The 24,789-nt window shown below is 44.3% G+C and overlaps 2 protein-coding genes across 2 annotated transcripts in view; both read right to left on the reverse strand.

The window, feature by feature from the left end:
- DRC11 (dynein regulatory complex subunit 11) overlaps nucleotides 1–24,789 on the reverse strand; it is a 931,905-nt gene that overhangs the window by 585,746 nt on the left and 321,370 nt on the right. The gene's annotated exons all lie outside the window — the stretch shown is intronic.
- Nucleotides 18,244–18,598, reverse strand: LOC147731278 (mitoregulin-like). Its single transcript, XM_086958715.1, has one exon. The coding sequence runs from the start codon at nucleotides 18,438–18,440 to the stop codon at nucleotides 18,270–18,272; it is 171 nt and encodes a 56-aa protein (XP_086814841.1). The 5' UTR covers nucleotides 18,441–18,598; the 3' UTR covers nucleotides 18,244–18,269.

A 24,789-nucleotide genomic window follows, 5' to 3' on the forward strand; every position in this document is an offset into this window, starting at 1 on the left:
GCGCCGGTGTGCCTTGCAAATCCTGTGAGGGGCAGCTGCTTTCTTTGCTGCTGGGCGGTGGCGTTTGGCTTTGGTAGCCCGGCTCCGTACCGCTGGAGCACTGCGCTGGCTGGCAGCCCGCACGGAGGAGGAGGCAGCTGTCCCAGTGGACGTTGTTGTTGTTCCAGACTGCGTCTCCTCCTCCTCCAGGGCCACCAGCCGCCGATATTCAGCAACAGTGGCATCCAGCCTCCGTTGCCGGGCCATTCGAGCCAGCTCCTTCCTCCTTGATGGTGTCTTGGATTTGGAAGGAGCAACTACATGAAAAAAGAAAGACATAGTCTGTAACCAATGCTCCTTAAGATTAACACAAAATGATTGAGCAGAAAGTTGTCACAGTACAAGTAGCAAATTGAAAGCACAGTGCATAACTATTGAGGACAGTATCTATGTAACCTCCGACTTCTTCATCCTTGCTCTAACATTAGTGGGAGTTTAAGGAACAAATTCTACGAGCACTATGGACTTCTATTACAGTCGACTATGACAGTACACCACTCTTATTCTTCTTCTTCTCTCTTGTTTAGGAAAATTGGTACGTTATCTTATGCAAGCCGGCATAATGCCAGCGCAGTGAACTTGCACCCGAGAAAAACAGACGCACACCATGGTGAGTGAGACAGACTTGCGTTACTGTACCGGTCCAGTACATGCAGGTGGTGAAGCTCTTACTTTTCTATTACGGGTGGCACTGAGAATACTCTGTTAAAAGGGCTACTGCTTAATTAATTTAGCTTTCACCCTACAGTGCAAATGAGTATTAGAAAAGGAAAATGAAGAAGCTAAATTATCTGATTATCTATCACTTCACATGGGATGTATTTGATGACATATGGGATGACTTTAGGTGCTTTGCTTATTATTGAGTGAACAGTGATACCCCCACACATGAATGACGTACTACTACTAAACTAAAGTTATTAAGGGAGGTAGGGAGTGCCCACCGTAATAACTGGATATATGCTGTGCTTGCAGTTGCAATACAAACTACTGCTACTATTCATGGTAGTCTTTGGACAACGTTACAACTTCTTTTCCTTGCCTTTCCTACACTGGAACGGACGTGCGGGTGCGGTGTTACATGCTCTTCAAAGTAACACTTAGTTCATCCAGTGACCGTCTACTCTCTCTAGATTCACATATGCTATCTAAGAGTCAGATAGTACCATGAATGATCCAGGCATCCATCCATTCAAAGTATATTGCACACATACAGTTTCTGTCTCACCCACCCAGGCTGTTCTCCTTCCACCCATCCTTGCTTCATCATTCACCCAGCCATGCACCATACCATTTTCTTACCTTCCCAGCCACCTCGGGGACCAAGCAAACACATATCATTCTTCTTTGCCAGTCATCATTACATTTCTCGTGCTTCCACACTTACTTACACCCTTCTTTCGCTTTTCGTTCATCCCATCCATCAAGTTCACCTCAGATCTGATTGGGATTCTTCTCGCCAAAAACTTCACAGCTAAGTCGAAGTACATTTAGAGGAGGCTACTACCTGCTTTTTTTATAATACACCCGTGCAGAAAGCACACTCTGCAGTCTTCAATCTCAATGACTAAGGAATGTATAGCTTACCTCTGCCCGCCACCACCGTGTGAACCCTCACAGGCATGTCCTTTTCCGGCACTTGCACCGCATCCTCCCCAGAGTTGTCCTCCTCGTCCAATGCCACCACCTCCGCGCTGGCCCCGTCTCCAGATGTTCCACCTACAAAGTACATTTAATAATGTTAGAATACACCACTCACTACTATATAATATTTGGTCTAGGAGGAAGAAAGAAATGTGAAAAAAAGTGTACAATTTAATAATTTTTGACTGTGTACTCTAGAGTAAAAATGTCCCTTTTTCCAGGGAAGGCTGTTGTCTTGCTGCACTTTTTGGCACAACTGATGAATGTTTGCTTTTTACTTTTTAACACGCACCACTTTTTCTCCTAACAGACAGAACCTTGACTTCTAAGAACACGAGCAGGATCAAGTTCAAACCAGGTGAGAGCTCGGCTCGACCACAAGAAATGTGTCCAATTAATCGTCAGCACTAAGCACTTTTCCATTTTCAGTTACACGTTCACTTTTATGACAAACTTGAATTTAATAAATGTGTTTACTTTTAATAAAGCTTTTAAACTTAAATAGACTCTGTGGTTTTTGGTCCTCCAGACTAGAGTGGATGAGCTAAAGGTTTTCGAATTTTTGCAAGCATGAGTCCGTGCCTCTGCCATCGGTGACTTTGGGAGCTAAATGACTCTGCCACACTATCTAGTCAGTAAGGAGATTGGGGGTTCAACTACAAAGTCTGTTATCACTGAGGTATGTGGAAAGTCTAACAGTTACAGCACCTATTATAATTGATAAGCTAAGCGATGCATTATTTAGTGTCCATAGTTCTGTTTGTGCAGATTTGTCCCTGCAACAGTAGTAGAATGGATTGTCCTATCCAAACCAAAAGTAAAGTAGTATCTTATTATTTCTTGGTGGTGGTCATTCACCTTTTTATTGTTGGCAATGGTCAAAGCATAAACATTTAGAATACTTGAAAAGACATTATGGACAATCCCAGAGGACTACACTCAGTGCATAGAGCTATTGCTGACTAGAATGGGAGTCCAATGGAAATGCCAAATGTGCAATCTTAGTTAGCTACACAGACAGACTAATAAGAATAATCTAGTAATACCACACGGAGTCATAGGGATAAGAATTTAGATCCTGTCTACAAGAAGATCAAAGACGATTTAGAAAAAATCGAATGAGGAACGCTAGGAAAAAATAAGTACTCTATATTAAAATTAAAACTTACTGGGGCCAGCAAAGGAGCCCTCGACTGCCCGGTCCTGGCCTGCATCGACAACAGCACCCTCCTCCTCCTCCTCCTGTGTCCTCCTCTTGCCCCTGGGGGAAGCTGATGTACAACATGAAAGAAAGAAAAACAGAAAACATGGATGATATTTATTTCTCAACCAAATCAAACATTTAAAAAAGAACTAACAAAGTAACAAAATATTTTTGCGAAATAGCAAATAGGGAACGACTCCACGGGATATATTATTGACCAATCTCATGTGGTCGACTACGTCATTACTTTAGTATTGCTTGATTTGCGGACCGTCGAATTGGAAACTACCCTATGTAACTCACTAAACAAAGTACTAAAAAGGTTTGCCTAGGATTGGCAGGCAGCAGTCCGCAGCACGCAAAGTGACAGCCAAAGTCCATCGTGATTGAAGATCAGCGACAACACTAAAGTTTCCTACTACATTCACCAGTCATTAAAATACTCAAACTATTAATCCACCACCACTATTTCTTCTTATCGCCATGTGTACAAAGGAAGGACTGGACTTGAGTCTGTAGGGGCTGATTTATAAGGCCCTTGCGGCTCTTTTGCTCCATTGTTGCGTGACTTTTGTGACGCAGCGACAGCACAAAAGAGGCGCAATGGTGCGGCGTATATTAACAACGTGACGCATCTGGGAGATGCATCACGTTGTAAAGCCCTGCGCCAATAGGGGTGTTCCGGCGCAAGGGAGGGCGTTCCTGCGCAGGAACGCATCCTAAAAGTGGCTGAGGGAAATCTACAAGATTTCAATCAGTCACTTTGAGGACAATGATGCGTGACTCAAACCCTGCGCCTGCTTGAAGCAGACGTACGGCTTGACGCAGCATTGGGGAGATAGGGCACCCCAGAGAATTGATGGAGCTGCACCATCGTTGCGACGCAACTCCAGCAATGCGCCACCTTTACGGCACAGATGCGTAACGCTTTGGTGACGTTTTGGGCCCATGGCGCGCCGCATTGTAATACGGCGCACCATGGGTGATGGTGGCGTGACGCACAATTACTGGCGCATCCCTGCAACTTTGCAGGGATGCGCCGGTAATTAAAAATCTGAACCTTAGTGTGTAGCATTGCGCAGTTCTTTCAACTACACTCATACATAATTTCACAGGCCAATGAAATGAACACAAAATCTAAAACAAATAAGCATAGTAGCAACACTACTGAGAAGGAGAGCAGTGTACCTGAAATGCACAGAAGATTTTGAAATAAAATGTACCTACAATGTAATGAGCAGCATTATTGCTCTTGGTAAAAAACAAAAATTTGCAATATAATAACACAGCAGGAGAAAACATAGTAGTAAAGACATAGCTACTACTACTCACCAAGCCCGGGGATCTCAAGGCCAAGGAGGTCGAGCAGATCTCGCTCACGGGTCAGGACATCCGTCCAGCGGTGGGTGGCCTGGTTGTAGGTGCGCCAGACCCGAGAGTGGTGGTAAATGGCCTGGCACACCTTCTCCCACCGCTTCCGGCGCTCCCGGGCCCCGTACCCGGCACTGATCCTGCCGCCTCCCATGATGGTCCTGGGGAGGCGGCGCTGAACATAAAAAATGAGTTGGGCCACCTCCTCCGGGGTAAAGATCTCCCGTGGCATCACTAGCTCCCCCCTCAAACGCCCGCACGGGAGCCGGACACGGGGTGCGGGACCCTTCCCCTTCTCGGGATGCTTCCCGGCTCCCTTCACCATGGTCTGGGCGGAAAGGAATAAAGAAAATAGAATAGGGAAGAGAAGAAAAGAAAAGAGTTTACAAAAGTAGTTTAAAATTAACCAAAAGTAGCAGTAAACACAAAAATATAGGGCTAGAAAAATAGAGGGATAGATAATAAGTAAAATAGATAAAAAAAAACTTCAAACAAGCAAAGGATGGCAGAGATTGACAGAGGATACAAAGACCATGCCCAGAACCATAGCAATGAATGAGAAACAAGATGGCCGCGCCCGTTCACGACCGCGCGGGTAAGTTCGCGCGAGATTTTCCTTGCGAACACGCGCGAGACTGTACTGGCAAACCGCGGACTTTGCGAGATTACACTTCGCGCCCGGAAACGGAAATACGTCAGGCAAACAAGATGGCTGCGCCCTTGAACGACCGCGAGGGTAACTTCGCGTCTTGCGCTACGAGCGGCTCGCAAAAACGCACAAAACCTTGCCAACTAACACGCCGCAAAAAAAACAAATTGCATCACGAATTTGCGGCTTCCGAATCCGATCTTGCGCGTGTTCGCACCCCGCGAACCCCGCGAAATTGCAGAAAAACGAGTTTTTCAAAAGTGAAAGCACTCGGCAGGGGCAAGAGTTCAAACTCATCATTAGTAACAATTCCCGGTAGTGCTTCCTGACTGGGGCCCCTCCAGAATTCAGTTGCTAGTTGCAACAATTGTATGACCCTGCTCTGACCCTCACAGCAGGCTCATACAATAGCTACAAGTAGGCCACAAAGAAGGTCCTGGGGAAAAAAAATGCACTGCAACAGAAAGCAAAATTACAGATAAGGAAGCAGGTGCCAGACTGGAATTTTAAAACAGTGACACATTAATAAACTAACCCCAAATTAATTCATCTGAGTTGAAGCAGGGATGGTGTGCTTGCTTTTCCCCCCCATAATCTACAGTAATGATGAACCAGAGGGTGGCATTGATGTAACAGAGGGTTGCAGTGGTGAAACAGAGGGTGCTGGGAACCTGTGATGATGAACCAGACGTAGAAACAACATAATTCGCGACCGTTGCGCGACGAAATGTAAGTTCGCAATTGCGAACTGGTACGAAACCCTCGCGAACTGGCAGAAATCCTTGCGAACACAAAAAAAAAAAAAAATCCGCAAATTCGCAAGAATTCGCGGATTTTGCGGATTGCGAGTTCGCAAATCCGCAAATTCGCGAACGCGAGATCCGCAAAATTCGCCCATGCTTACTCCAGGATTGGTTTTACTGGTGTCCAGTGAGCAGGAAGGAAGTCCTTCCCTTTCCTGCTCTTAGACGCTGATGGGGAGAGAGGTGCGTACCAGGGGGAGCAACATATGGTGATTTTGGCACCGTAGTGCCTCACCATATTTTTATAGTAGTAGCCCCCACTGCCAGGATCCTATGGAAGACCGCCCCTGTAGTCTCCAGCACCAGCTGCATATCTTTGTACATTTCTGGGGGCATCATCTACCACCTTGTCTCATTCTTGTGGGTTCTTTTCTATCCCTACTTCCTCACTTTGTCACTGTTTACCTTACTTTCTTTTCATCTGTCTTTCTCTCTTTTCTGCCTTTTTCTCCTATGCTCCAGGTCAATGTCCGATGATGAGGATCCTTTCTCCAAACATGGTTGCCTGTGCTCTCACCACCTGCAACCACCTGTACAAATGAAACCATGATCATAGCGCTCTTTGATTTTATGGCACAGGGAGTTGAAATCCCAACTCCCGCTCAACATCCTGTTATTCTGGGCAATTTAAACAAAAAAAGTATATTTTCATGTAAAACTTCTACTTCTCAAGTAAACTGCTTTAATGCTCTCTGGCCAAGTTTGCACTATGTAAAACTGCAAAAAACACCAACTACGCCCTGCACATATAAAGGAACTTGGCCGAAGGACACTAGGGCGCCTTTGCATTGAATACAAAAATTCTGCTTTTGTTAAATGCCTGTTTGAAGCCACGCCCACAGACACACCCCTACCAGACCCTCAAGACCCATTCCAATCAATTTGGTGACTACTAGCACTTCTCTTTTTCCATTTAAAGCACTGGATTCCACTGCATCCTTCTGTCATTGGAATGAACTGAGCAACCAGTTACACAGACCCTTCTGTCATCTCTAGTGCAAAAATTGTGCAGTAACAAGAAACTTGTGTACAAGCCAATTTGTGATCATGTATCTCATTTTGTATGTGGGCAAATTCTGTTTGTAAATTTGCATGAACGTAAAATTCATCTTTTTGCTGAGATGCATCTTGTGCACGGGGTACTTGGACAACAAAAGAGCAAGGTCAACATCTTTCCATTAACCTCTAACCTACCTGCTTTTCAGGCCGGTTTATCGACCACAACAATTGTCGATTCTGTGAAACGTTTGCTGTAGATCATTAAATGGCCAGTTATTTGCATCACTGCCCCTGCCTGGAGAGACTAAAGTTCTGCCATGTGATCTGACTTAAAAAGCTGCGGCTATACAAGTTACACATTTTCTCGTAGTACATTACTGCTATGTCTTGGAGTACATTGCAAACGTTTACATGCTTTACATGGATCCCAGGAGTATGTGCGGTTATCTGAAATAGTCATAGATTTCCTTGAGTACTCGAATGTTTAAAACGTACACATATAACATTTCTTTCTGGTGGAACAATCTGTAAATGTAATTATGGCACTAATTTATATTTGCACATTTTACTTTTTTTTTTAGTTTCTTCAACAGATAAATGGTTTCTTCTTAATACTCTGTTAAATATGGCGATGCTCTGTTCCCATTGCCAGAATTAAAGCACAGTTACTTCTGCTCCTGACACAAAAAAATCTCAAAGTCTTACTATTCTCCTGATGCATTTGAGTTCTCTCCAAATAATAAGTGTGTGTGTCTTCCCCTCCTTTTGCCTTAGGGCAAAACAACAATACTCATTTTGGAATGTCATGGCAGATCGGAAATTTACCATTGTGAATGTTTTTTTGTGCACCTAAGTGAGATTTTAGTGGGCAAAAATGTTTGTGAATTGGGCCCATAGACAAAATGAAAAAAAACATATTTATATGATGTGAAGAATTTTATATGCATCAGAAATTACTTGGTTTTTAAACCATAATATCACAGGAGCAAAAGGCACAAACAAGCATTCAGACTGATTCACAAATGTTAAATGTCGTATACTTGTAAAGCGCACAGCTGCCCCAGCAAAGGGGCGTCCCGGCGCTGTATACCGCTGTGGAACCCATCCTGGCTTTCCCTGTGAGATGGTCCCTCCTGGGCATCTCCAAGGTGAAGACAAGCATCCCCGGCGCTGATGGGGCCGTTAGTAGAGATTAAGCAAGCTATTGCCCAGAGTTGCTGAGTGGGACTCATGGTTGGAGTAGGCACCGAGGCGAGAATTATCGAGTCTGTTGACCATGGCCCAAGACCCTGCCTCGTCGGGAATCGAACCCTGGTCTTGAGCCGACCTCTGCTTCCGGGTCTGCCACCTCTAACCAGTGAGCCACACCACTCCACACAAGATGTGGACTGAATGCAACAGAAAATCTCCAACCTTTCCAGGAGTACTGCTGCAAACCTATGAAAGCTGTATTTTCCCAGCATTATTAATATGCGTATCAATAACGAATGTGAAATTTTCTAAGCCCGGACTGAATTTCAATTATGCCTGAGTAATCATAGCAATGTCGAAAATTCCGCTTTACTATTTGACGTAGACTTGTCAACAGTAACACGATTATTCCTGCTTGCGTAATTCAGAGCAATTTAAGGGGAAAATCCTACCCGTGGTTCTGCTGCATTTAGCTTTATTGTTTAGTTCAAAATGCATCCTTACGGCTATTTTAGACACAAAAGTGCATTTTGTGTTAAGGGGAAGATCCTATCCCAAGAGCACATTTATTGATATTTTTTAGTACAAAATGCATTCTTGCACCCATTTTGAATGGGAATTAGCATGTTGCGCGAAGAAAATAGCACTCAATGCCGGAAGTAGGTTGGGGGTAAATCCTACCACAAGACCACATAAAGTGAGTGCATGCAAACATCTGCTCATGTTCGCTTTTCATGTTCAGTTGCATTTAGTGAGCGTCAGCAGGTGCTCATGCTCGCTGCTCATGTTCTGTTGCATTTAGCGCTATTTATTGGCAGAAAATGTATTATCGTGCCCATTTTTGATGCAGAGGGGGTGGTTTTGTGCTAAGAAATCATGCTAAACACAAAATTACTTTTCTTGTATGAATAAGTGTAATTTCGCAGAATTCGTAGGTAATTCCACGTGATTATACTACACTGAATTACGTGAGTTACGCCACGCCATAGAACTTTCACCAGGTGAAGAATTCTGCCTACAGAAAATTGACGCAAACATGATGGAAAATTTAGTTTTTATTGTATAGGCTTGCTGCTTAAACATATATTCTTCCCCTTAAATAATCATCTTCTTATACACTACAACTGAATGGGATTTTTCTGACCCATTTCCAGCATAAAAATGTTTTTTCTGCTGCTCTCAACAGAAGTAATTTAAGGATCTGAGAAACTGAACCGCTTTTCTCCAAAAAAACGTCCCAAATGCCAGCCCTGACCAATTCAAACTTGAACTGCAATGCTGACAGGTAAGGGACAGGTAAGTGGCTGGCACTCATTCGGACTGTGGGGAGCTGGTCAGGCTTTTCCAGAGTTTGTCTGAGGTTAGCTTCTGTGACACCCTGATCCTCCCTGTGTGTGGTTCTCACACAGCTCAAGCAGCACTGCATGTAGAGAAGCAGGCCACTGCCTCAATGACTGCACTACGGAAGTATGGCTTGGACCAGTGCCAGACCAGACGTACGGGAAGTAGGCAGCCACAGTACGTGCACCAGTGGGTAATTTGTAAAAAATAAGTGCTAGGGCTCTCGTCAGGACACAGCTTGCACCAGCTAATTTCTCCTTTAAGTGCCGCCTAAAACCGAACCAGCTGCTAACCATGAAAGTGGGGAGAGGATGTGGCATAATGGCTAGAGCTGCTGACTTTGGAGCTGGGGAAGGTTCGTCTCGGAGTCGGAGCAACATCCTGTGATTCTGGGAAAATCACTTAATCTGCACATAAATGGATGTGTCCTTAGCTGGTGCTCATGAAAAGCACCAACGTTGATGATTAAGTGCCCGTGCTGATCACAGGAAACCACCAGTTCAAATGAAGCACTTATGGGCACTCAGTAGCAGTGTGACCACCCTGGCACTTCAGGACTGTAGACACCCACTTCCGTCTCCAGTGGGTAAAGAGAGAAAGAGGCATGTCATCATCACAGAGTGCCACGTGGACAATGTCTGGAGCATCTTCTGTGACCTTAGCCTGGCTGTCGTCAATCACTCAATGGTAACACAATTCCTGTTGCTGTTAAGCTGCCTCAAAGCATAGCCACAGGGAGTATCTTTCAGTGCATCATATGCATGACCTTTGAAAGTCACAATGTCCTGCTTATTTGCAAAACCCATAGAGCCTCTCATGTTAGGCGATGGCAGGTGTTCTCAATGTTGCTGATTTTTGGGTTTCATCTACACCTAGCTTTTAGAAGTCTGTTGCAATCCTGCCCCACGTGCACTCCATACTGTTCTTCCCACTTGCACCACTAAACTTGCCCAGTGCTTCCACTGCCCATCTACATCCCAGTTGGCTTTTTATTGTATTAATTTCCCCTCCAACTCTCTCCCAAGCTCCTCTTTTGTACGCTTCCCCTGCTTGCTTTCGTTGTTGCTCCATGCCAGTCGGCCACATTCAGTTGCTCCACTAAACATCTCCCAACATCATTGTTCCCTCTCGGTGCTGTTTTTCTATGTTTTTATCTTTATTTTTGGAGGGCCCAGGAGCTGCCATTTGCTTCTGGGGTGCTGCTTTCTTTAGAATGCACTATTTAACAACTTTTGTTGAGTTCTATAATTTACTGTATCAAGATGGTGTCTACCATTTGAAACTGTAAATTTAAAAAAAAGCCAAATAGACCCTGTGGCATAATGACACAGTCACACGCCACTACACTGTAACGGGCACATTGAGATGTTCTCTCCTGATGCTATTTCGCACGTACAACAAAGTGTTTTTCTCTTTTTGCCAATGCTGTTTAGCCTCAGCAACAAGCAGTGTCAAAGGTAAAAGGTCAGCTAATGCTTTTGAAAGGCAATGCATATTGGGTTAGCTAATGCTACTGTCTTAAGATCTTCAGACAACCTGTGCTTCAGTATTTTAAAGAATCTATAGGTAAGTGCACTTTATTGAAATTCCACTCTCTTTCTCTTCCTTTTTCCATCTATTGACTTTACGTGATACCTTACCTCAAATAATCATCTCAAGTCAATTTTCAGTAACCTCAGAGTTGTTGATCAGTGGATGACATGGAGTAATCTCAAATTGAGCGCTTTCAAAACAGAAATACATGTGGCGATTGGAAAAATTATGACCCACTCGCAGCCTGACGATCTGAGAACACCGCCTAAAGTATCAAACGAAGTAAGAAACCTTGCATTTACCATGGACTCCAAGCTACCAATCAATGCCCAAGTGGACAAACTAGCAAGATCAAGCTTCACTACTATAAAAACTCTGCGATGCATCTTCCCCCACATGGGATTTCTACATAAGGTCAAGGCTACTATCTCTCTTGTTCTGTCTAAACTTGATTACTCCAATAGCCTCCACCAAGGATCACCTTTAACATCTATGAAAAGACTCCAACGGATTCAGAACTCTGCTGCCAGACTACTCTTACATATAAAGCCACACATCCACATCTCGCCTGCCTTGAAGGTCCTATATTGGTTACAGGTTGCCAGAAGATCCACATTCAAGCTGCTTTGTATCACCCACAGAGCGATACATGGTACAGGAATGCTCTTCATCAGAAGTAAAATCACCAAATACATTCAACAAAGAAACATCTTCTCTAAAGTGGCACCTCACCTCAAAATCCTACCTTACAAGAAAAAAATCATAGGTGGCACATCCTTCCCTGTTCAAGCAGCCAAAATATGGAACTCTTTTCTCCCAAACATAAGATCCACAGTTAAGTAACTTATCTTCAGAAGACTACTCAAGAGTTGGCTCTTCCCCACATAAGCACCATACTCAAGCATAAATATACAGCATATCCCCATGTATATATTTGGACTATATATGTGTCCCTACATATGTTTATTGCTTTTTATAAACTTGTATAATAATTATGTTTATAAATATATAGATATTTGTTAGTTCTGCTTAACAAATGTACATATTACTTGTGGTTATCTTATTCTATATTTAACATGTATATAGGTCACTGCATAAATAAGTAAATATTTATCATCACTATTTATCTACAATTGCTTCACTATTGAATTACACAAAAAATATTAAAGCAAATAAATTAACTTATAGTACAGCAACACTTGAAAGTCTGTATTTATTAAATACAAGTTAAATCTACATATATTTCCTTCCTTATACATATATACCTTCCATGTACTTATGTATCTATATTTATTACTTTACTTCTAATTCAACATCTGCAATGTACTAACCCTATATCTCACATATGTACCTCTCTCAATATAAAGTGAGAAAAACAAGGTATTGTTTCTTCAACCTCCCTGTTGGCACCACTTCTTATTATATGGTGTCTTTTTATGTATAAGGATTGTTTATTATATTATTGGATGTATTAATTGTTTTTTTTACTGTACTGTCATATAACTTGAACATTCTTGTTCCTTATATGATTTTTATTTATTATATTAAAAACATGTTTATTTTTAACTTATGAACTTGCTTGTTCCTCTCTAACAGTCTGCCTGTTCTCATCATCACTTGGTCCATATTATTTGTTGTCTACTATGAAGATTGCCTAGGAATTTTTACACACATCCTCTCTCAATATATCCTCTACTTCCACTGTCTGGCTCATTCCAACCCCTAGTCTACTCCTATGATCCCCCCAAAAACCCTTTGTAGACTCTTCCCTCATCTATCCCTCCTTGCATCATCTCATGCCTCTTTTACTATTCAGATCTCCCAAACAAGCATTTCTAAACCCTTCCTTGTGACTCTTCTCCCCTCGCCTTTACTCATCGGAAACCTCTTCCTACTGCTATGAGCTCTAAAAAAACACTTTCTAGACTCTTCCTTCTTGTACCCCTCTACTATCCTTTTCAATCCGAATAACAGATTAACATGTCCTCGACTCAAATTAATTTCATATTACCCTAAAATAATTCCCTACTATTCCTGTTTGGGTTCCGAAGCAGAGTGCTACTCGCCAAAATGCGCTTTGACACTTCATCAGGGGTAGCATGCACTATGTAAATGCAAACCCTTCCCTCTTCTATCTCTTCACTATCCTTTTTCAATCCAAATAACAAAATCACATGTCTACCGCTCAAATTAATTTCATATCTCCCTATACTAATTTACCCATAAATCCTCTTTGGGTTCCGGAGTATCATGCTACTCACCGAAAAAGCACTTCGATGCAACGTCTGGGTAGTCAGCGCTATATAAATAAAATTATAATTACAATTTAAAGGAGGCCTGCCTGTTTGTAGAATGGCTGCCTACACACTTGGTGAGACAACACATGATTGATGGGTACAGAACATTATTAAATATCTACCCCATTCCGAAGCGAGCATTTGAGCAGTTTTTGAAATAAGATGACACTTCAGTTTGACAGGCCCAATTTTCGTGTACTAGGCTTCATACTTTGTTTGCTCTTTTCACCCATTTGACAATGATAAATGATAGAATTAGAACAAAATTATGGCATTCATGGTGAACTGTTTGCTAGAAGAGATGGATTGCCGCTTGCCTTGAATCCCACCACACCTGACCACAACACAGAACCTGCTGGAAAACCATGTTCAATGTAGCTATCTGCATGTTTGATGACAATCACTCCCATAAAAAACATTAATTAAAAAGGATTTTATAAGAAAGGATTTTACAGGCAAACATTAGATGAAAAATGCATTGCAAATGGTTGAAATGGTTGTATGACATTACAACGCATTCTAACACATCGCATGCCATTACATCGCGGTTTTTACAACGCAAGTCTTTACAACGACTTGTGTTGGAGGGCACTGGACTTAGGAGTAGTATAATTTACTATTCCAACTCCAGTCTACATACAGTACAGAAGGTGTTGGATAGTAAATTATACTATTCCTTGTCCTAGAGCGCCATCCAGCGCAAGTCGTTGTAACGACTTGCGTTCTAAAAACCGCAATGTAATGGCATCGCAATGTAACGACCGCGTTGTAAACGACGTTTCCCGTTGAAATTGTTTATAGAGACCTCAGGATATTGAGACGGGCAGCCATCCACTGCGAGAAATTCAGGCACTGCCACACTTAATGTACAGCAGGTATACTATTGAAAGGTCTCACTGAAGTGCTAACTAGTGCCCAATATCACTGAAGCAGCCCTGCTAAGTAGCTTTGGCACTGCCCGCTTTATGAAAACTAAAGCTCAAGTCCTACCGTCACACAGCCCATCCCTTGCTCTCTCCCAGACCAGAACAAGAAAGTGCCAGAATATTTCAGCCATGCCCTTTCAGAGCCTATTGTTTTTTTTTTCACCATTTGATTTTTTTTTCCGCAATGTTCTTACAGGTCGACCCATCAAACGCCCTCGAAGAAAAGACCCCATTCATTTAAAAGATCACTAGCTGCCACTGATCTAGCATTCTAGATTTTGACAGTAGACATTATGCACTCATATGGTTGATGTTTCTCGGATATGTAAGCTTGATCTGTTGTGTGAACTTGCAGAAAAGTTGAAAACTCTAAGTTTAAAATGAATGCACCCCTTCTCACTCATAACCTGGATCTCTCCATCACCAAACCAACAGCTGTCCTCAGGTGTAATGAGAGCACCAGAGACTTTCGGTGGGGTCTATATTGAAAGCGGGAGCACAGAGCAGTAGACACTGTCTGGTAAAAGTGGCATACTTCGGCAACGACTGCCTAAGAACAGGCAAAGCCAATAGGTTTCACATGTGCAAGATCTATTGACTTTGTCAATGTTTTTTAAATGCTGCACAGCGGTGCAAGGTGGCGTACTACATATCTGAAAGTATAAAAAAAACTCGCTATGACTTGGTCATAACACTTTTTTTTACTTTAAGCTATGCACGTACAAACAAGTTAACATTTTTATTTTCCCTATACTTAATATGCAGTTTATATTCTTGAACAAATGCTCATTGCAGTTACCAGCGTGTCGAAATGTAGCTAGCTGGAACACTGAGACTTTGGTGTTGTGGCCAGAACTGCTGACTTTGCAGCTGGGGAACCAGATTTTTGTCTTGGTGCCGACTCAACATCCTGTAATTCTGAGCGAATTACTTAATCTCCCAGTGGGTGTAAAAAAAATTGTGTCCTTCGGTAAATTAACTGGCACTCATGTAAACTGCGTCAAGTCCTTCAGGTCGACTTCACACTATATAAAACAAGCAATGATGGAGGTAGGAGAGAGGTAACTAGCGATTGAGTGGGTAGGGTCATGCAGTGATGGGAGTTTGGTTGGGGAAGGGACAGGTCAGCAACGAATGGGGAGGAGGCATGCGGGAAAGGTGCATGAAGTGACAGATGTGAACTGGTGGTAGGGACGGTCAAGCAGTGGACAGAATGCGGACACTAGAAGGTAAACAAAGAATAAATAAAGTATGTTACAAGTGCACAACCACTGGAAGGACACTGGCTGAAGAAAGCACTACTTGGTCCAGGCTCCACAGCAAGGATGAAGATGTGAAGCTGAGCAGGAAACAGGAGGCAGGAGGAGGTGATGGCCAACAGAAAGAAAGGAAATGAGAGTGACGTGGGAACCAACCAAAGGTAAGTGATGGGTGGGCTCTAAGTCCCTTTTAAGATTTTATTTTCTTTACAAGATATTTCTCAAGCATGACCCAATCGCCGTGTAGGCAAGACCTGAAAATGGTGGGACCTCCCTGGAGTTGCCCGGATACCTACATTTAACCCTCAATTTTTCAATGCAGGAATTTCAGCATATGGAAAGAATTTCTGCATTCTCACAACTAGTTTACGAGGGGGAAAATCCTGCCATTGCTGCACTCGCAAATGCTTTTATGTGAGTACTGAAATTGAACATAGGTGCATGATTCGGTTTATGAATCCTGACCATTTAAATGAATACATTAACTGAGTTTTCCTCATAGATTGTGACAGCCAAATAAATTACACTGTAACGAATTGCATTTTATACACTAATGCTAGCAGTTCCAGAATATTTGCTGCTGCTAACATGGTCAGCAATAAACTATTTCATCCTACTTCTGATACTTGGGCAACTTTCAAATCATTTTCAAACTCCAATGACAGTTTTTCAACGGGATTACTTGAAAGAGAAGCCAATTTAACACTTCAAGCATTCAGAGGGATAAATCTACTAAGCACTGACATGATTAATATATATGTTTGACAAAATATTTGTCTCCGCAGAAACCTTTATCCTGCAGAAACACTAACAACAAAAATCGGTTGCATTTACAATTGTAAATTTATAAAAAATCTATTTATTGCAAGCTCACAGATCGGCCTGTAAATTAGGTCGCATTTTACAGAGACTGAGACTGGGTCACTTGAATTATCAGGAAGCATGCAACTGTCTAGATGGACAGGAACACATTAATATTTTTCTCTGTTTAGGTAGCCGTCATGCGAGCGAACGAGCCAGGGATCAGTTACATCGGTAAAGCGACTTTGCACAGTAAATTGATGCATGCTCATTGTGAGAAATGTATACCCCTAACAACATGTTTAAACCATGTCAGTCTGTCTGCATAGCAGGGCAGGTGTGGCGCATGGGGTGGGGAATTGTTGCCGTGGTGACAACTTCTTGCTGTGGTGACGCCAGGATTGTGTGTGGTGCCTCCAAGCAACAGTGCTACATTACACTTCTCATGGGAATGTCACCAGAACATTGCCTGATGCTCTACTTCGAGCCTGTTTTCTTTTATAATTAGTGGGAAAGTCCTTCTGTGGAGTCAGAGCTGCCTCAGATAGTGTTGTCAAAGAGGACGGTGCATAAAGCGCGCAGCTCAAGACCATCTCCCATAAGCAACAATTTCCGGCAGCCTGTGGGGGTGTCAGTAGGGGTAGACGTGGCAGGCTTACTTTTAGAGAAATTGACCAGGCGCGTGGGAGGAAGTAGTGACTGACTCAGCTTCTGATCAGAGTTGAATCCTCAGTGGTGCTTGTCTGTGTAAAATGTTATTAGTTAAACACCATCTTCCCCGGTAAGGGACGAAAATCATTACATTAAAGGTGTCGCTCTGAATAAGAACATGGTACAGTCGTGTTTGGTATTTGGAGGGAGAATAAAGGCATGCCATAAAAAGATTAAATCACAGATTAAAAGCTTGGTTACAAATGCCCCACGACTCCAAGTTCCGCGTGCAAACACGAGTTTGCCCAGATTTGGGATTCTGAGTTGGGAGTACTTACTGCTCCTCTGCAGTTTTACTCCGAATCAATCAATTAAACCTTGAAAAACCTGGAACAATTTGCCTGAGGAAAAAAGGCCACAAAACGGGAAAAAATGCATTCCTCACAAATGTGCCACCAATGTCAACATACAGCACTTGTTTGTAAATTCTAGGGCATACGTAAAGCCCCTATCGCCACGGGATCGGCACTTTTTGTGATGTTCCGTGGCGATAGGGGCCTTGCCTTATGTACAAGGCAGAGTTAAGCCACCTAACATGGTTTAACGCTGCCTTGTACATAAGGCACCCTTTCACGCTATGTTTAACGTGAAAGGGGCGTGCAGTGGATGTTGTGGTGGGCGTTCAACTGCAACACCCATTGTATTTGATGCTGCCCCCTATGTACAAGGGTGGCGTACATAGGAGGCAGCACCAAAATTAAGACCAGGAAACCCTGGTCTTAAGGTGGCAAAATTAGGAGAAATGCATAATTTCTCCTCGTTTTTAGGTCTCGCCTGTCGATGCGCATGCGCATCGAGCAAGGCGAGAGTATTGCGAGTTATCCACTCTTTATCCACACTGCAAGGAATCGTGGCGATTCCTTGCAGTGCCCGTGACTTTTAAGGTCAATGCGCATGCGCATTAAGCTTATGCGCATGCGCATTGACCTTAAAAGTCACGGGCGCGTGCATGTCCCCTCTCCGCCCCCTCCCCCGTTCCGCCCCCTCCCCTGTTCCGCCCCCTCCCCTTCCCGCCGTGTCGCATTTCTCCTCCCCCCTCCCCTCTCTTCCCTCCGGCTTGTTTGTTTATTTGAGCCGCACCGCCCCCTCCCGCCGTGTCGCATCTCTCCTCCCCCCTCCCCTCTCTTCCCTCCGTCTTGTTGTTATGTCTGATTTTGCCAACTAAGCAGTAGTTGGAAAACTTGTTTACTGCGCAGTCGTCATATTTCTCGTTACTGTAGTACAGTGGAAATTTCCCTGCCAACACTCTATCTGTTGTTTAAATCACAGAGTCCGTGCCTCTATCAGTCATCTTTCCCACCGGGGAGTTTCACTTTTTATAAAACCCTTGTCGTATACCACAGACCAAACCTGTGACTCATGGGCGCAAAAAGTTACCAAAACCTGCCCGGAATCATTAGAACACGTGCCACTTTAAAAACACTGCACTCCTCTGTCCTGCACACATGATGCACACTAAGGGTTTATTTACTTTGGGGAGACTCGCCTGTTTGAGCAATGTTTAGGAAAGGTCGAGCTTCTTCTGGGTCTCGATGAGTTTGTCATGCAGTCGCTTCCGTTTCCAGTCCAAGAACCTTCTACGCTGGCGGTTAGCTTGCCACCCCACCAGCACCCCTGAGGCAAAGGCGAGAGTTACGGCAAGATACAGGCTACGCTCCGACACATCACCCATGGCGGTCCCTTCTGTCTATGAGCCCGCCTACTGTCGCGCCGTGCGCCCCGGCAGCTCCGACTCCAAGGTCACCGAACACGGTTCTACTCAAACGGCTGTTTGTATACAAAGTAATAGCTCACAGCGCACAAGACATCCCGGAGCTCACCGCCATCTTGGAATGGTGCCGTTTACTTCAGTGGCAACGGAAGCCTTGTAATGAATTGCTCCAAAAAGTGAACATTTTCTTCCCCGGACCCCCCATCGCCCTTTAAAGACCCCGTGCAACTGGGCTATGGAGCAGCAAGCAGTCCTTTTCAGCTCAAGAATTAAGCAATCAGCCTTGTCCTGGCGACTTCATGCGCGCTCTCATGGCACAATATTATCCGTGGCGATAAAAATCACCCCGCAAACAGATATTTCTTTTGCAGCGCCCTCGTTCTTCCAACAAACCCCCCTCCACCCCATTCGCTCTGCCTGGTAATAAGGTGGCTGTTGAAAAGAAATCAAGACAGACAGGCATTTTAACCGAGCAGATGAGAGCTGTCCTCAGCCCCCCTCCCCCTCATAAATTCTTTGTATGTGGTCAAGGAGATGCTGACGAGGTAAGGTCCTGTCGATGGCAGGGGGGAAGCAGGAGAGAAAGGCAGCCAGAGCCTCGAAGCAGAGGGCTGCTGCTGGCAGTGCAGCCTGCTGGGCCGGGTCACTCTGTGTTATCAGGCTGCATGTACAATGTCATTTTCCTGACGCCCCCACCCTCTGTATATTTGGCCTCCATTTTCTCCAGTAAGGATGAATGACAGCTTTACTTACAGATTCTCCAGCACAATATGATGCTTTTTTGACAGCCTGTCTTTCAGATGCAGCTGAGTCCGGAAATAGAGAAAAAAAACATGCAGTTCTGCTTTTTTTCGCTCCCATCTGCTCATGGCATGCGCAGTGTGCTAAAAATTCATTCTTTATGTATGTCAAATGCAGGAATCAGTCTTTGGCGTTGAATTAAATGTTAGTGATCGCGTTTCATTGCATTCATTTTTATGTCAAATGCAGCCGGAAATAAGTCTTAGTTTTTGAGGTAAATGATAGTGGTCGCATTTCATTGAATGCACTCCCTTTTCCTACATATCAACTTTTTCTGCATCCTGTTCATATGAACAGGCCAGACAGACATGGTTTCTCCTGTGGGCTCCCTCTGTCCCCTCCCAGCAGCCCAGTAACAGCTTCTCTGTTTATGAAAACAGTGCCTTTTTTATGCCTCTCCTAATCTACTAGGGATGGGGGAGGATAATGCCAACAATGCAACCCCTCACCCTAACTCACCCTCACTCACCCTCAACCCCTCACCCTCACTCACCCTCAACCCCTCACCCTCACTCACCCTCAACCCCTCACCCACACTCACCCACACTCACCCCCACTCACCCTCACTCACACTCACACTCACCCACCCTCACTCACCCTCACTCACCCTCACCCTCACTCACCCTCACCCTCACTCACCCTCACCCTCACCCTCACTCAACCCCTCACCCTCACTCACCCTCAACCCCTCACCCACCCTCAACCCCTCACCCTCACTCCCTCACTCACCCTCACTCACCCTCACCCTCAACACCTCAGCCTCACCCTCAACCACTCACCCTCACTCACCCTCAACCCCTCACCCTCACTCACCCTCACTCACCCTCAACCCCTCACCCTCACTCACCCTCACTCACCCTCAACCCCTCACCCTCACTCACCCTCACTCACCCTCAACCCCTCACCCTCACTCACCCTCAACACCTCACCCTCACCCTCACTCACCCTCACCCACCCGCACTCACCCGCACTCACCCGCACTCACTCACCCTCACCCTCACTCACCCTCACCCTCACTCACCCTCACTCACCCTCACCCTCACTCACCCTCACCCTCACTCACTCTCACTCATCCTCACTCACCCTCACCCACCCTCAACCCCTCACCCTCACTCACCCTCACTCACCCTCAACCCCTCACCCTCACTCACCCTCACTCACCCTCAACCCCTCACCCTCACTCACCCTCAACCCCTCACCCTCACCCACACTCACCCACACTCACCCCCACTCACACTCACACTCACTCACCCACCCTCACTCACCCTCACTCACCCTCACTCACCCTCACTCACCCTCACTCACCCTCACTCACCCTCACTCACCCTCACTCACCCTCACTCACTCACCCTCACCCTCACTCACCCTCAACCCCTCACCTCACTCACCCTCAACCCCTCACCCACCCTCAACCCCTCACCCTCACTCACCCTCAACCCCTCACCCTCAACCCCTCACTCACCCTCACTCACCCTCACCCTCAACACCTCAGCCTCACCCTCACTCACCCTCAAACCCCTCACCCTCACTCACCCTTACTCACCCTCAACCTCATGCTAAAGATTTACAAAAAAACCCATAAACAATTCTAAAAGCACTAACTCTAATGCTGCGAGACCTATTGCATTTCTAATGCTTGTTGCTTTTTCCATGTGTGCTGCAGCACACATGGAAAAAACAAAATGCCATGGTTTGTTTATGTACAGGAAGGTATTCCTTCCTGTACATAAACAAACCTTTTAAAAATGCCATATCGTAAGTTTCATGTGTGCTGCTTCATGCAGCAGACATAAAAATTATAAAATGGCATTTTAGGATCGTTTATGTGCAGGAAGGGATACCTTCCTACACATAACCAATCCTCCCCTGCACACAGACACCCTTGCACTCCGCCAGTTTGTCGTACCTATGTCCCTCTGTTCGAAAGAGCATTCAAAGTCCCACATGGACCTCCACTTTCACAAGTGCCACTATTTACACCTGAATATCGAAGTTCAGGTTTATAATATCAGACTTTCCACAAAGATGGCTCCGTGAGCTATGTGCTTGCCATTACTTCTGTTCTAAACTGCAATTGACGAGTTTCAATCCCGTCTGCTCTTCATCCACCCAAAGCTGGTACCCAGGACCATTACATTGGGTGATAATAACACATACTATTTGCAGACGTGGGCGTCCGCAGAATTTTTTCCAGGGGGGGGCAAAAGGTTGACCTCATTACCATCCTCCGACATGATGTGTGCCAGGTGGGGCACAAGAAAAACTGGGGCACAGGAGGAGCCATGGGGGCAGGAAGCAGGCCGCAGGTTGCAATATCCTCTTACCATAAAACCTTTAACAGTGGTAGCTAGCAACTTCTAAGTACAGACGTGCAAACTACAGAATACACTGCCAAAGAAAAACAGAACTATCAGCAACCATTTGCAATTTAGTAGAGCCGGTAAATCCTGGGTTTTCTCATAATATACATTTAAGTACTTCACACCGCAACTCTGGTTGATTTGTATTGGCTGCTTATGAACTTTTGGTCACACTCCTTTGCTTACCGGCACATACGTAAAGCACACAAACACTGTTGCGTGAAGTTTGGGGAAAGTCTCCAGGTATCCTGCATGACACCAATAGTCAGCACTTACAGATCCATGCCACTCAGAATCACTACCCTTGACTTTATCTGCAAAGCACTTTAAGGCCTGGAGAAGATGTAGTACTGCGCTATAGAACTGCTGTAGTACAGAACAATACATTATAGTCAAAGGTATGAAGAACCAGAGAAAAATGCAATGTACATATTAAAAAAGCACGAAAGCTTTGAATGCTGCCTCAGACAAACCCTAGTCAACAAATACATGAATGATTGTGCCCATAAGGTGTGGAACCTAATTTCTCCAGAGTTTCCTTCCATCATAGGATTGCCTTAATGCAGGAAAAAGCTCTAACCTGATTATTTTCTTCCTGCTTTGCCTCACCCAGCATGGTCTGCTACACTCCTTTACTCCGTATTTAGTGCCATAAAAACCTTATCGCTTTAGAAATATCAAAGAACAGTAATCCTAGTAGGATCACCAGTACCTGGATTACTTCTAGACGATGCGAAGATGAACCTTCTGCTATATGCACATGTTTGGCCCAAAGGAACAAGACAGAGCTTTTATAAAATGCATGTTTATTACAACATATGGAGCCTATAAACAAACAGAATACAAGTAAAATCATGATCTTCCAGAACAAGCTCAAAATAAAAACCAAGATTTAGTTTAAGATACACGGTAAAGAAGACGTCAAATATGCAACCAATCATAGATACCTAGAAAGAATATTCAGCTCCAATGGAAAATTCATCCAAACGATGAAATGCCCCCATCCCCCCACCCCAAGAAAGTTATGTATGCCTGTTATGCCATAAAGACAAAACTACAGTGTGAACCCATCAACAAAACCCTGGAAATGTATTTCAATCTAACAAATTGTCCTTTATAAACATGAAGGCATGCATCCAATCTAAACAAAGATAAGCACGTGCAAGTCTGTATGCAAGTACCGAAGATCTACAGAACTGACTGCAGCAAGGCATGTCGAGCAGATCTAGGCAGACACCCACTACAGCTCAGCATAGACAAGTGGCAGCAGTATTCCACATACATCTAAAGAAAAGTAGCAACACACTTTACCAAATGAGACATCAAACCCCCAGCTGAGATGCACAGTTCACATAGAAACAAGAGATGTTTAGAACACAGAAACCTGAACTGACTACCAAAGAAAGCAGAGCAAAGTTACATATGCCCTTAGGAATTACATAAACACACTCAAAGCCAAATCAAATAATACAAAACTCTAAATAGGAGCTATACTTGAGTACTAAAACATAGCGAAGAACCACAAAGACTACCACTGGTGATCAAATACAAAATCAGCTGTCATAGCCCACGAATCACAGCATCTATCAACTGTGGGATAAGCACAATTCAATTCCTTTTCCTTTTGTGCTGTCCGAGAATCACAGCATCTATCAACTATGGGATAAGCACAATTCAATTCCTTTTCCTTTTGTGCTGTCGGAGAATCCACTCTAGATCCTGCTCCGAGTCCTCCCCAGCACCACACTGACACTGCTGAAAAGGCATGAAAGCCATTCAGGCAGCTGCTGCACATCTCATTAAAGGCCTGAAAACGTTTGACCACACCGTCCCAACAATGAAAGAAGTAGCTGGCTCTCCCTCCAAACTTGTATTATTCCCAAGACCGGGAGCTGCATCACCTCTAAGGCCACAAGATGCGGCATCCCTACAAACCTGACTGAGAAAATATCCAATTGAACTCGACAGAAACACACCAGGAACAAAGACATCCCCAAACTGGAAACAAAGAGATGCCCACAGCAAAAGACCAGAAGACAAGCCAGCTCTGTTACATCACCGAGATCCAGAAGAAACCTCCTCAACATAAGAACTGAACCTACCCACCTGCAAATCCAAATGAACCAAAGACTCGTCTCTTGAAACAACCCTGCAGCATCACTAGATAGGAACCAACCAACACCTGAACACCGTCCTGGTTGCAAACGATCATGAATCGTATCTCTTTGATAACACCAATTGATCCCTTTTCCATTGCTTTCCAGCTAGATTTACACACAAATATAATTAATATAATAACATACCCATGTACATACAAATAACGCTATGTGGAATTCCAGAAAAGGCAGAAAATGGGCAGAGCAATTGTCAATTTACAACTCCAGTAGACAAATGCAAACCCGTACACAAGAAAGTAACATTTGTAAACTCACAGTTATTGTATTGGACTAAGTACCACAAGAGAGGTTATTGTTTTATGGTCTGGGATAATTAGAAAGTGAAGACTTGCATAGGACTCTAATCAGCAAGTTCTGTTCTGGATTCAGAAAAAAGGGCACAGGTTCTGCTTCCAGTTTCAGCAAACCTGGAGGCACACATGGAGGACAGGCTGCAGGTACACAGCCCAAGCTCAGCCCTTAACAATCTAACTGAGTACCCATAAGTCAGGCAGGCGCAGGCTTTGGCACAGGCAGATGTACTGAATCTGATCCAAGCCAGGAAGAAAAGACAAATGTACCGGGTGCCACACCGAGCTTCAAGTCCTGCCAAGAGTGCTGCATGCGAGGAAGACATTAGCAGCACCCCCAAACTAACTCACCAGTACCTGTAGTTGTGACGCAGATATCCCAGCACAAGGCAAAGTTACAACCACTGCAATGATAAAGTGTAGACAACAGAGCTTAAGTGGTGAGGGACATGGCAGAGTGAAGACGGAGAATGGGACGCAAATGTTGACATGCTAAGTGGAGAACCAACATGCAGTGGCATTAAGAAGCTAGGCGAGGAGGTCAAATAGGAAAATATATTTCCTACATTCCCAAGAAGGCATGCAGTGTCAGTACCTAATGCAGGCACGCCTCAGTGGGTGTACAGCTCAGGCTGTGATTTACCTTCTATGATATTTATTTGTATTTTTCACTGATTCTACT

The sequence above is a fragment of the Lissotriton vulgaris genome, chromosome 2_1 (genome assembly GCF_964263255.1).
Source record: "Lissotriton vulgaris chromosome 2_1, aLisVul1.2, whole genome shotgun sequence".
Taxonomy (NCBI): Eukaryota; Metazoa; Chordata; class Amphibia; order Caudata; family Salamandridae; genus Lissotriton; species Lissotriton vulgaris.